The sequence below is a fragment of the Pundamilia nyererei genome, unplaced genomic scaffold, assembly GCF_000239375.1.
Source record: "Pundamilia nyererei isolate P.nyererei 1_Seehausen unplaced genomic scaffold, PunNye1.0 scaffold00224, whole genome shotgun sequence".
In the NCBI taxonomy this organism is placed as follows: domain Eukaryota; kingdom Metazoa; phylum Chordata; class Actinopteri; order Cichliformes; family Cichlidae; genus Pundamilia; species Pundamilia nyererei.
The window spans coordinates 767,344-779,459 of NW_005187625.1; the positions used below are offsets into that span (position 1 = coordinate 767,344).

Genomic DNA, 12,116 nt, shown 5'->3' on the forward strand with positions numbered 1-12,116 from the left:
GGGGTTTTTTTCTCTGTATCTATGAAGCGCCTTGAGGCGACTTATGTTGTGATTTGGCGCTATATAAATAAAATTGAATTGAATTGAATTGAATTTCTAATGAGACTTCGGCAAAACTAGTTGTATCAACTGAAACGCCAGTGACATCTCTCTGGTCCTTACTCAGATCTATGTTGGAGTTTTTGCTATTAAGAACACGACTTTCAGATTCTGATAATTTGCTGTAGATTGTGTTTAGACCTGTTGCTTATTGGTTTGTTTTCCATTTTTCAGCTAATAGCTCTTCGAGAATCACTTCGTTGGTACATAAATGCTATTTTATGGCTGTCAAACTGTGTTATCTCTGACATTTCCATAGATTCAACTAAAGAAATGGGAACAAATGTGTTCTTACACCAGGTCACTATGTGTAAACAGAACCCATGCAAACATGGAACATGCAAACTCCACACAGAAACTCTGCAGCCAGAATGCTACTACTGCTAATATACTCATATCACTGCTCGATCATTATTCACAGGAAAAAACACGGAATTAAACGCAAACATCATCCTGGATCTGAACCCAGCTTAGTGTCCGTTAAGAGTGACCAGTCTAAAAAACGCTTGATTGAATTTAAGGAGCAACAACCCTCTGCTGCGGAGAGGTAAGCTGATAGTAACATGAACTCTTTGATACCTGTCAGTTTGGTGTCTGATTTAAATGAACTACTTGATGGTGTATTATGGTCACCAAAGTGCTTGCTCATAAGGGGCCATATGATTGTAAAGATTTCTCTGCATTAATGTGGGGTCTTTATCTTATAATACAAAGTGCCTTGAGGCGGCAGTTGTTGTGTTTTGGTGCTTTATAAATTAAACTGATCTCTCTTTAGAAGATCAAGCAAAGTTCTTAAAAGTTCTTTCTGGTCTGTATATGAAGTATAATTAATTTGACGTTAAGCTAAAGCTTAATGTTAAGCCTGCTTAATCCATTCCCAAATCATGTTTAATGTGTATTTGTTCCTGGGTTATTTCCAGACATCCTAACCAATTTCCTTCCATCTAAAGTTGACCATCTGGGACTTCTTCCAGACCTTGGCACAGGGCTGACACATCATGATAACTTGTACTTATTTACAATTGCAAGAACTGATGATTTTGGAATCTGCAGTGTTTTGAAATTGTTCCAGGAGACCATCCCAGCTTGTCTATAGTTCCTCTTAGATCTTCACTGAGTTCTTTGGACATTCCTATTGTGCAAAGTATTGGTTAAAACAAATGCTTTTTATGCTGCCAAAGACAAACTATCAAATTTTTTCAGTTGTCCCTGGATGCAACAATGTGTTTCCTGTTTTAAAATCAAGGATATACTGTTCAGTTTCATACCTGTCTGTTCGGTAGTAAGTGGTTCCTTCTTGTTTGTCTAGATGCACTCTTACAGGAAAATCCAGCTGTTAGCTGTGATATTCCGGTTTGTAAAGCACTTTAAAAATTAGGCCTTGCATTCACTTTGCTTATCCTCACTTCTGATCCAACCTAATATCATGAAAAAGCATGTAATAGCCATGCACTATGTCCATTTCATGCTTTGCCTCTCAAAACATGAAATGTACAGGCACATAGAAGTTGCAATAAATTGCAGTAACAGCAGAATGAGATATTTTATCTCAAGCCAACATGAAAATTAAATCCAGGAAAGTTTTTAAACAGATATTATTAACACATTTACATATATATACATAATAGCCCACTAGCTTAATTGATTCTGATGATTAAGGACCCTGCAATGTACTCAATATGTTTTTTGCTGACTACCAACTTTGTGGGTTTAAATATATTATCTCACCATGCTTCTTCATGCATGTCTATTTTACATTTTGGAGAGGCAAAGCCAGAAATGGACATGTTTATAACATGTTTGATACAGTGATACTGGGTTGTCTAATATGAAGTAATCCAGTCAGTGAGATGACATGAAGAAAAAAAAAAAGGTCTCCAAAAAGTTTAGCACCTTTCATTCTTCTTGTCTTTAATAGTAAGTGGCTAGCTGGACTCAGTCGGAAAAATCCAGCTGTTAGCAGTAATGTTCAGGTTTGTAAAGCACTTTATATATGAGGACAGTGTGGAGGAGAACCTATTTAAGTCAGGTAAGAGGTGTTTCACCAGAGTCAAAAAGTTGTTTGTTTCTTCCTCTAGTCGGTTGCAGTGCAGTCAGCAGCAATCAGTAGTCTCCCTTTTCCGAAGCACATCCAAACTACAAAACTAGGTTTCTTAGCAAAGCACGAATGGGAATCCCATCAGTAGTATGTCTGCGAAAAAGCTAAAACAATGCAGAGGCTCAAAGGAAGAGATGCCACACTTTTTGGAGACCTTATTTTTCTCCTGTCATCTCACTGGCTGAATTCCGTAATATTATTTCATATTATTTCCAAATGTAAGTGAAGGAGATTTTAATGTGGAGATTTTTTTTTCTTTTTGGCTGCAGATGTGCTGATCGATGATAGAATTTCCAATTGTCTTCAGTAACAACAGTTATGTTTTTGGTGTGACATGCATGTAGTAACCTATTTTGTAGTAAACTGTTTCATTGTGCTTGGGAAAGGTGAGAATATTTTATTGCATAAAGTAGTGCTGATCGCATCGCAAACGTCTGCTTTGTCAAGTGATTGCATGCCCCAGTACAACTGGCCTGGCAGTCTGATGACTCAAACAGGCCATCCTCCACACAGTCCTCATTTATAAAGTGCTTTATTAATGAGTCAATTTAGCTAAACAACAGAGAAAGATTTACTGCTAAAGAGACAGACAGTGAAAGTGGACTGTATATCCTAGATCTCTTAACATAAAACTCTTGGGAAAGACTGTTGCAGCCAGGAACAGGTCAAAATTGATCTCTTTAAATGTTCTTAAAAATTTAACTTTACTCATCATTTGTTTCTTAAATTTAAAAAAAAATCAAATAGATATAACATTGTTACATCTATTAGATTTTTTTTTTTAAAGCTGTGCTCCATCATGTAAATGAGCTTTTGTATGTTTTTTTTTATTTACTAATCCTTTATTTATCCAGGTAAAAAAATCTCATTGAGATTAAAAATCTCATTTCCAAGAGAGACCTGGCATCATAGCAACAAAAGTCACATACCACATAGGTATATAACATTTAAAACAAATACAATATCCCATACAAACATTGTATGTGCATTGTTTTACATCCTCTTTAATTACTAAGCTAATATATTTCAACAAAGTTACCTTGGCACATTTTGCTCAGTGGTTATTAATCCAGCATGGCAGACAGAGAAAAGGAGGGAGAGGCAGGATTTGATCTTCTGCTTTCTGATTGGTTGAGCTCTACCCCTAGTCCCTCCATGCCTCCTCCAACTCTCCTGTCTCACATCATAGCTACAAGTGTACACGTTTTAGTTTTGTAACACATTTGCAACAAGCAAAGCATACAAATTAACAAACTTGTGATTAGAGTGGCTGTAATTGAGCAGTTGTATTAACTGACTTGAGAGTTTGTAATCACAGAATTGTGGTTGTAAGAAGTACCAAAATAAAGTAAAATTTGACTTACTAGGTTTTTCTATGTATTCTAATCCTTATTCTATAAGTTCTCACTTATCTAAAAGCTGTCACATTTTGCAACATGTGAATTTGAAGATTCCCAAATGGATTCTAACATCGTGTTCTTACAGTGACAGAGATCATTATAAGGCCCTGGTGGATCTTGAGAATTTGGCTGATAATTCATTCATTTTAATTGTCTTACAGAAACCACTTCAATTGTTCTCAATATGTGAGACATTTACACAGGAATGAGCCTATCAAATCATGCTTTAAAAATCAGCAAAATTATTTTAACATTCAAAAACACCAGTAAAGGGACTGTAAAACGGGCATAATGTGTTCTTTCCTTCTGCTCCTAGTTAGCACTCTGAATGCACAGTTATGGATCAGTTGTTGATTCATCACATACTGTAGGCCACATAGCAAAACATTGCTGCAGTCAAGTCTGTACATTAGTTTCTCAGAGAGAAAAGACTTAAGGTGATTACAAATCATATGTAATGACAGACAACAAATTAACCCTGGGCTTAAAATATGAGTCAAGGACCACTCTCAGGTTTGTTGCTTCATGACTTGGGTTCAAAATAGCTGAGCAATGTGATGATATCTCTCTTGTCTGAGCAGCTTTTTTTGTCCAGATTTTAATATCTAAACTTGCACTGTGCACCGATTGTTTAGCTGTGCACACATTTTTATTTATAGTATGTTGTTAAAGGTATTTTCATAGACAACAAAAACCTGGCCAAAATGTTTTGTCTATATTATTTTTACTCTTCTTCATGATACCTCCACAGAGTGGACAAGAGCTCAGAGGTTCCCAGCGGTCAGTCTGCCCAGCAGCAACAAACACATCTGGACTCCATATTTATGGTCTGTACACATACAATATTAGTTTTATATTCATTCTGTTCACAGTCATGTTCATGATGGGTATGGGGGTATGGGAATTGCTTGTCTCTCATGTAGAAGGTTGATGGTCAGATCTCCACCTCCTTCCATCTACATGCCATAGTGTGATACATGTAGTTATTCTTATATCCCTTTCGACCAGTGACAAGGAGGGAGTTCATGCAAGACGTTTACCTAAATAAAACGTAACCTAAACAAGATGCAAAGACCACCAATAAGTTGATGTTCTATTCTATTTGATTGCATGAAAGACCTGGGCCACCTTTAATGAGGCTATACTCCAACTCAGTTCAACTTAGATAAGCATTTAGCAAACCACAAGCCAACTTGTAAATCATTAGTGACTTAAAGTTTAATCTTACCAGTGGATCTAAAGATCTCAAACAAGCACCTAAACTCCCTCCTTGTCACCTCAAAGTAGGTGACAAGGAGGGAGTTTACACAAAAAGTTTACATAAATATAAAATCATTTATTAAACATAACCTAACCAAGACACAAAGGTCACCAATAATTTGATGCCAGGTGCAGTGGAAGACCTAGGCCAGCTTTTATAGGCCATTGCTTTCATGAGTGTGAGAAGGTCACAACAGAGAGGAGCTGTTATATAGAAATATATCTCAATTCTTTTAAATAAGCGATGCTTTGAATTTCAAGGAGGGACCTAGTTCTTACTGCAAACAGTTAGAGTGATTTAATAATATTCAACCCAGTGTTGAACATGAACATGGTTGTAGTAAAGAAATACTGCAGTGATGAACCAACATACAAGCTCAACAAAACCTGGATTTTCTGTCATATTTTAAAGAGATCGCGGTATCTTATTTCTTCTTATCTCAAAAAAAGCATGCTTCTCTCAGACTGCAGGCTTACTTCTGGTTCTTAGAGCTTTTAAAAGTAGAATGGCAGGAAGAACCTTCAACTGCAAAGCCCATCTTGGGTAGAACCAGCTCCCAATTTGGTTTCAGAAAACAGAGATGCTCTCTGGTTTTAGGATTAGACATTTAGTGTTACTTTGTGATTAAAGTTTTAAGTTAGGGCTTGATTATGTGAGCCTGAACCATCCCATAGTTATTTTGCTATAAGTTCAGGTTGCTGGGGGAATTTCATGATGACTGAGTACTTTTCGACTCCCTGTTTTTACTGCCTTGGTATACATTACTGTATGTCATTAAACGTTGTCTTGTCTCACCTTGGGGTATTGTTCTGTTTGTTGCTTCTGGGTGTGTCTTTTCCTTCTGCTTTCCTCTTTACCCAGCACCCTATAGAGATTGAGGGGTGGTTAGATCATTAATGCAGTAATGTTTTCCAGATGCTGGAAGACGACATCATTACTTTTGTGAAGAATGAATTGAAGACGATCCACAAGGTTTTGCGTCAAGATTACCCAGAATGGGCAGAGAGACAAATGGAAGATGAGGAAGTATTAGCAGGTGAGGATGAAGAGCGGAGGAGAAGCAGCAGAAATGCAGTTTTGAAGATCACATTAGACTTCCTCAGGGGAATGAAGCAGGAGGAGCTGGCTGACCGACTGCAGAGCAGTAAGAGGATTTTTCTAAAGATTTATGCTAGATGAAAAAAAAAACATTTACTAATGTGTCAAGAGATCTACAAAAATGTATTCAAAAACCTGTTTGTTGTAGAAATAAGTGGCATCTCTAGTTTATAAATACTTAATTGATATTTTTGCCCTTTTGTGCCTTTAGGAACTCCCATTGTAGTTTGTCAGAAACAAAAATCTGCTTTAAAAAAGAAGTTCCAGTGTGTGTTTGAGGGGATTGCTAAAGCAGGAAATCCAGCACTTCTGAATCAGATCTACACAGAGCTCTACATCACAGAGGGAGGGACTGCAGAGGTCAATGATGAACATGAGGTCAGACAGATTGAAACAGCATCCAGGAAACCAGACAGACCAGAAAAAACAATCAGACAAGAAGACATCTTTAAAGCATCACCTGGAAGAGAACAACCAATCAGAACAGTGCTGACAAAGGGAGTGGCTGGCATTGGGAAAACAGTCTTAACACAGAAATACACACTCGACTGGGCTGAAGACAAAGCCAACCAGGACATCCAGTTCATATTTCCATTCACTTTCAGAGAGCTGAATGTGCTGAAAGAGGAAAAGTTCAGCTTGGTGGAACTTGTTCATCACTTCTTTACTGAAACCAAAGAAGCAGGAATCGGCAGCTTTGATGACTTCAAGGTTGTGTTCATCTTTGATGGTCTAGATGAGTGTCGACTTCTTCTGGACTTCAACAAAACTGAGAAACTGACTGATGTTACGGTGTCCGCATCAGTGGATGTGCTGCTGATAAACCTCATCAGAGGGAAACTGCTTCCCTCTGCTCACCTCTGGATAACCACACGACCTGCAGCTGCCAATCAGATCCCTGCGGAATGCATTGACAGGGTAACAGAAATTAGAGGGTTCCCTGATACACAGAAGGAGGAGTACTTCAGAAAGAGATTCAGAAGTTGGTGGAAGGCACACAATATCATATCCCACATCAGGACATCACCTAGCCTCCACATCATGTGCCACATCCCAGTCTTCTGCTGGATCACTGCTACAGTTCTGGAGCATGTGCTGAAAACAAGAAAGTGGAATACGATGCCCAAGACCCTGACTGAGATGTACATCCACTTCCTGGTGGTTCAGGCCAAAGTCAAGAAGGTCAAGTATGATGGAGGAGCTGAGACAGATCCACACTGGTGTCCAGAGAGCAGGACGATGATTGAGTCACTGGGAAAACTGGCTTTTGATCAGCTGCAGAAAGGAAACCTGATCTTCTATGAATCAGACCTGACAGAGTGTGGCATCGATATCAGAGCAGCCTCAGTGTACTCAGGAGTGCTCACACAGATCTTTAAAGAGGAGAGAGGACTGTACCAGGACAAGGTGTTCTGCTTCATCCATCTGAGTGTTCAGGAGTTTCTGGCTGCTCTTCATGTCCACCTGACCTTCATCGACTCTGGAGTCAATCTGCTGGAAGAAAACCACACAACCTCCAGGAAGTTTGAAAGAAGAGAATCTAACGAGAAATACTTCTATCAGACTGCTGTGGACAAGGCCTTAAATAGTCCAAACGGACACCTGGACTTGTTCCTCCGCTTCCTCGTGGGTCTTTCACTGCAGACCAATCAGAATCTACTACAAGGTCTGCTGACACAGACAGGAAGTAGCTCACAGACCAACCAAGAAACAGTCCAGTACATTAAAGTGAAAATTAGTGAGAGTCTGTCTGCAGAGAAAAGCATCAACCTGTTCCACTGTCTGAATGAACTGAATGATCGTTCTCTAGTGGAGGAGATCCAACAGTTCCTGAGTTCAGGAAGTCTCTTGACAAATAATCTGTCTCCTGCACAGTGGTCAGCTCTGGTCTTCATCTTATTGGCATCGGAAGAAGATCTGGATGTGTTTGACTTGAAGAAATTCTCAGCTTCAGAGGAGGCTCTTCTGAGACTGCTACCAGTGATCAAAGCCTCCAACAAAGCTCTGTATGTAAATGTGTGCTCGCTTCTTTAATTTTAAAATGCTGATTATAGTTAACAAAATAGCAAATGCTCAATTGAAAGAACCCCCCCCCCCCACACACACACACACACAATATTTTAATAGGTTCTAGCCTCTAATAGAAACTCTTATAGAAACTCTAAAGCTATTGAATATAATTTTCATCAGCATTCAGCATCCACGGTTAAGTATAATATACTTTCAATATATCACAGCATTAGAAAGTGTCAGAGTCTCTGAAACATTTGTGGTTGTAACCCTTATCAGATGGAAGAAAAATGTCAGAATCAATATAAATTCTTGGCTGTTGTGATTTTCAGTGGTCTTCCCCCTGGTTTACTAGTCTCGGTGGTCTGTGCTCTCCATTTCTAATTCATGTTTTTTTGTCACCAGACTTTAACTACATCATCTTCTTTTGTCAGTAATCATAGCTGAGTTTTTACCTCACTTTCAGCACAGAAACTGTAGCAGAGAAGTATAAATCAAGTCTTACCGGACAAGAGCTCCTATAAATTACATTTTACTCATACCTTTGCATCCAGAGCCCAAAAAATTTCATTTGAAGCCAGCATTTCAGTTCGTTTCCATGGCAACGTTTTAACAGGGATACGGTTTTATACTGCACTGTCTGAAAGATAAAATCCAGCGTTATGTTCCACAGGTAAAAGCATATAATAAGAAACCTTCCCCTTCTGTAATCTTTGTGCAGTATGTGATAAAGGTCATTTTAAACTGAAACACAGACTTAAAATGCTATATATTTATTTCTGATATAACTTTTTTAGTTATCCATAAATTTTTGTCAAACACCTAGATATTTCCTTTGTTTTTTGTCTGTTCCAACAAGTAAAATAATTTCTTGTGTGAACTCCATCCTAGTCACTGGGAGAAAGGGATATAAGAATAACTACATGTATCACACTATGGCATGTAGATGGAAGGAGGTGGAGACCTGACCATCAACCTTCTACATGAGAGACAACCAGTTCCCTCCTGAGCTACAACCCCCATACCCAGCATGAGCATGACTGTGAACAGAATAAATATAAAACTAGTTGTTGTATGTGTACAGACCATAAATATGGAGTCCAGATGTGTTTGTTGCTGCTGGGCAGACTGACCGCTGGGAACCTCTGAGCTCTTGTCCACTCTGTGGAGGAATCATGAAGAAGAGTAAAAATAATATAGACAAAACATTTTGGCCAGGTTTTTGTTGTCTGTCATTACATATGATTTGTAATCACTTTAAATCTTTTCTCTCTGAGAAACTAATGTACAGACTTGACTGCAGCAATGTTTTGCTATGTGGACTACAGTATGTGATGAATCAACAACTGATCCATAACTGTGCATTCAGAGTGCTAACTAGGAGCAGAAGGAAAGAATACATTATGCTTCTCCAAAAGTTGATTCTGTTCATCTGGATGTAGAGTTTTCAGTGGGAGAAACGTTTCATCACTCATCCAAGTAACTTCTTCAGTCTCAGCTGACTGCAGGTTTCCCCAATCTTATAAACAGTACACTTGCATAATGACTGAAACCAGCCCACTGAAGGAACAATGGGCTGGGAGATTTACTTACTTGGATGATTGAGCATGCATCAACACATTATGCTTCTTATACAGTCCCTGTACTGGTGTTTTGAATGTTAAAATAATTTTGATGATTTTTAAAGCATGATTTGATCATTCTGGTTCTTTTTCAGTAGAACCAACCACAAAGCAAACAAACAAAAACCTAGCTCTAAGCTGGAAAATCTAAACACAAAACACTACATGAAACAAGAAACTTAAAACATGGGAAAAGAAACCTGAAACCTGGAAACAACAGGAAGAGAAGCAGACAAACTGAAAATAGACACATGTTAATGGGAGGAAGCAAAGCAGAATAGACTAACACAGGACACAGAGATGTCAAAGTAAAACAGGAAATAGACAAACATGGAAAAAATGATGACTAGAAGTAACACAAGGAACACATGGGAAGCACAGCAACAAAACCTAAAGGCTAGAAACTATCAAATATATAACCAGAAATGAACTAAATCAAAGGGTATTAATAATCAAAAACATAAACACTGAGTCACTAGACCTGGGACCTTGACAAATAGAACTTTTTTTTCTTTCCTAGACTAAGTGTCTGTAACCTTTCGGAGAGAAGCTGTCAAGCTCTGTCGTCAGTTCTCACATCCCAGGCCTCTAGTTTGAAAGAGTTGGACCTAAGTAACAACAACCTGGGGGATTCAGGAGTGATACTTCTTTCTGCTGCACTGAAGAGTCCACAATGTGAACTGGATACTCTCAGGTCAGCTCAAACAATATTGAGTTTCTCTTAAGTGACAGAATAAATTGGTTTAAAATTTTAAGAATAAAAGTCAACTTTTTCCATATGTTACTGTATAATAATGTTTTTCAGTATTTGAGAGTCACATTAAACATTAAGGATTTATTCAAGGCTAAATATTGCTAAATCTAGTATATCTAGTAATTCCATAATGACACATTAATATCAGTATTGTTATTGTCTGTTTCTAATTTTTCAGACTGAGTGTCTGTAACCTCTCAGAGGCGAGCTGTGAAGCTTTATCCTCAGTTCTTGGCTCACAGTCCTCTAGTTTGAAAGAGCTGGACCTGAGTGACAATGATCTAAAGGATTCAGGAGTGAAGCATTTGTCTGTTTGCGTGAAGAGTTCCTATTGTAAACTGGAAACACTCAGGTCAGGATTAAGACTTTTTGCTGACTGCTATTTAAATGTGTAATTATAGTATTGCAGAAACACTTAATCCCAACATTTACCCTTTATTTACATTTGTCCAAAAAAGTATTCAAATCATAATTTATATATAAAATTTATTTTATATTTTTATGTTATACGTTTGTTTGTTGTTGTTTTTTTAACACACTGGTCAGTTTAGAGTTTTACAATTTCAACAATAATAATTTCCTGCTGAAAAGAAAATGCCCAAAACACAAGTTTAATATAATTTAATGTATTTAATTAGGTATGGTATCAAGTTATGGTATGGTATCACTTCCATTAAAACCCTTGCAAAACATCTTATTTCATCATGTAATCTGCAGCTCTCTTTTGGATCACCTGCTGATAGTGTTTATTCATTTGTCTTTAGGGATTTGCTAGCTTAGCTTAGCTCATAGCCGGCTATCTAGCAAACTAGCATGGACTTCACCTATCTCTCCTGAACTTTCCTGCTCAGTATGTCAGATGTTTAGTTATACCTCAGCCTCCTGGCTAATACAATTATTAGTAATAATTGTAGTTATAATAAATGTAGCCTCTTTGCAGCTATAGAAGCTGTGTGTAAGGAGAAGGATTTTAAATTAAATTCTAAATTTCTTCTAGAGCATGTGCACCAAAAAAAACAAACAAAAAAACCTATTTCTGACAGTGCAATTTAAGTTCCCATGAACTATACAGAAAGTCATAAAGTCAAACCTGACTTTTAATAGCACCAGCAAACCTTTGCAAGTGCCTGTAGGAAAAAAGATCTACATTTCCCACTTCTGATTCTCGGAGGTAATGGTAGACATGTGGTAGTTCTTGCTGACAACATGATGACTTGTATTCCAACGTAGGACGTGCTATGAACAGCTATGATCAGATTGGCAAAGTATGTTCCTGGATTATAATGTTTTGTTGTTGTGTGCGCTTTTTTATGCAGTTTTTGCAAAGTCATTAGTGGAAGGAAACTGCAGCATAGAACAGGCTGAATGCATGATGCATGCAAGTATGAATCCTCCAGTTTCATAGTCAGAAAAAAAAATATTGCTGTAGTTTATTTGGTTGCAATTCTTCTGGGATTTAAAAAATAATTACGTAAATGGGATAGCAGACACTCCCGTGGGTTTAGAAGGGAGAAAGCCCACACTGACCTTTGGATTCCAGTCAAAAACCTACAATTTCAAGAGAACGTGCAGCTAAACGTATCACTCTTGGTCCAGAGAAAACTACAGGGAGTGCAGAATTATTAGGCAAGTTGTATTTTTGAGGAATAATTTTATTATCGAACAACAACCATGTTCTCAATGAACCCAAAATACTCATTAATATCAAAGCTGAATGTTTTTGGAAGTAGTTTTTAGTTTGTTTTTAGTTTTAGCTATTTTAGGGGGATATCTG

At 37.7% G+C, this 12,116-nt stretch overlaps 1 protein-coding gene across 1 annotated transcript in view; it reads left to right on the forward strand.

Moving 5' to 3' along the window:
* The first annotated feature begins 2,064 nt into the window (after positions 1 to 2,064).
* The window catches only part of LOC102215411 (protein NLRC3-like), a 16,266-nt gene continuing 6,214 nt past the window's right edge, over positions 2,065 to 12,116 (forward strand). Inside the window, exons 1-6 of the mRNA XM_013914785.1 lie at positions 2,065 to 2,072; positions 4,349 to 4,424; positions 5,774 to 6,002; positions 6,168 to 7,962; positions 10,109 to 10,282; positions 10,521 to 10,694. Of these exons, the coding sequence (XP_013770239.1) occupies positions 2,065 to 2,072; positions 4,349 to 4,424; positions 5,774 to 6,002; positions 6,168 to 7,962; positions 10,109 to 10,282; positions 10,521 to 10,694 (2,456 nt within the window). The remainder of the gene's footprint in view (positions 2,073 to 4,348; positions 4,425 to 5,773; positions 6,003 to 6,167; positions 7,963 to 10,108; positions 10,283 to 10,520; positions 10,695 to 12,116) is intronic.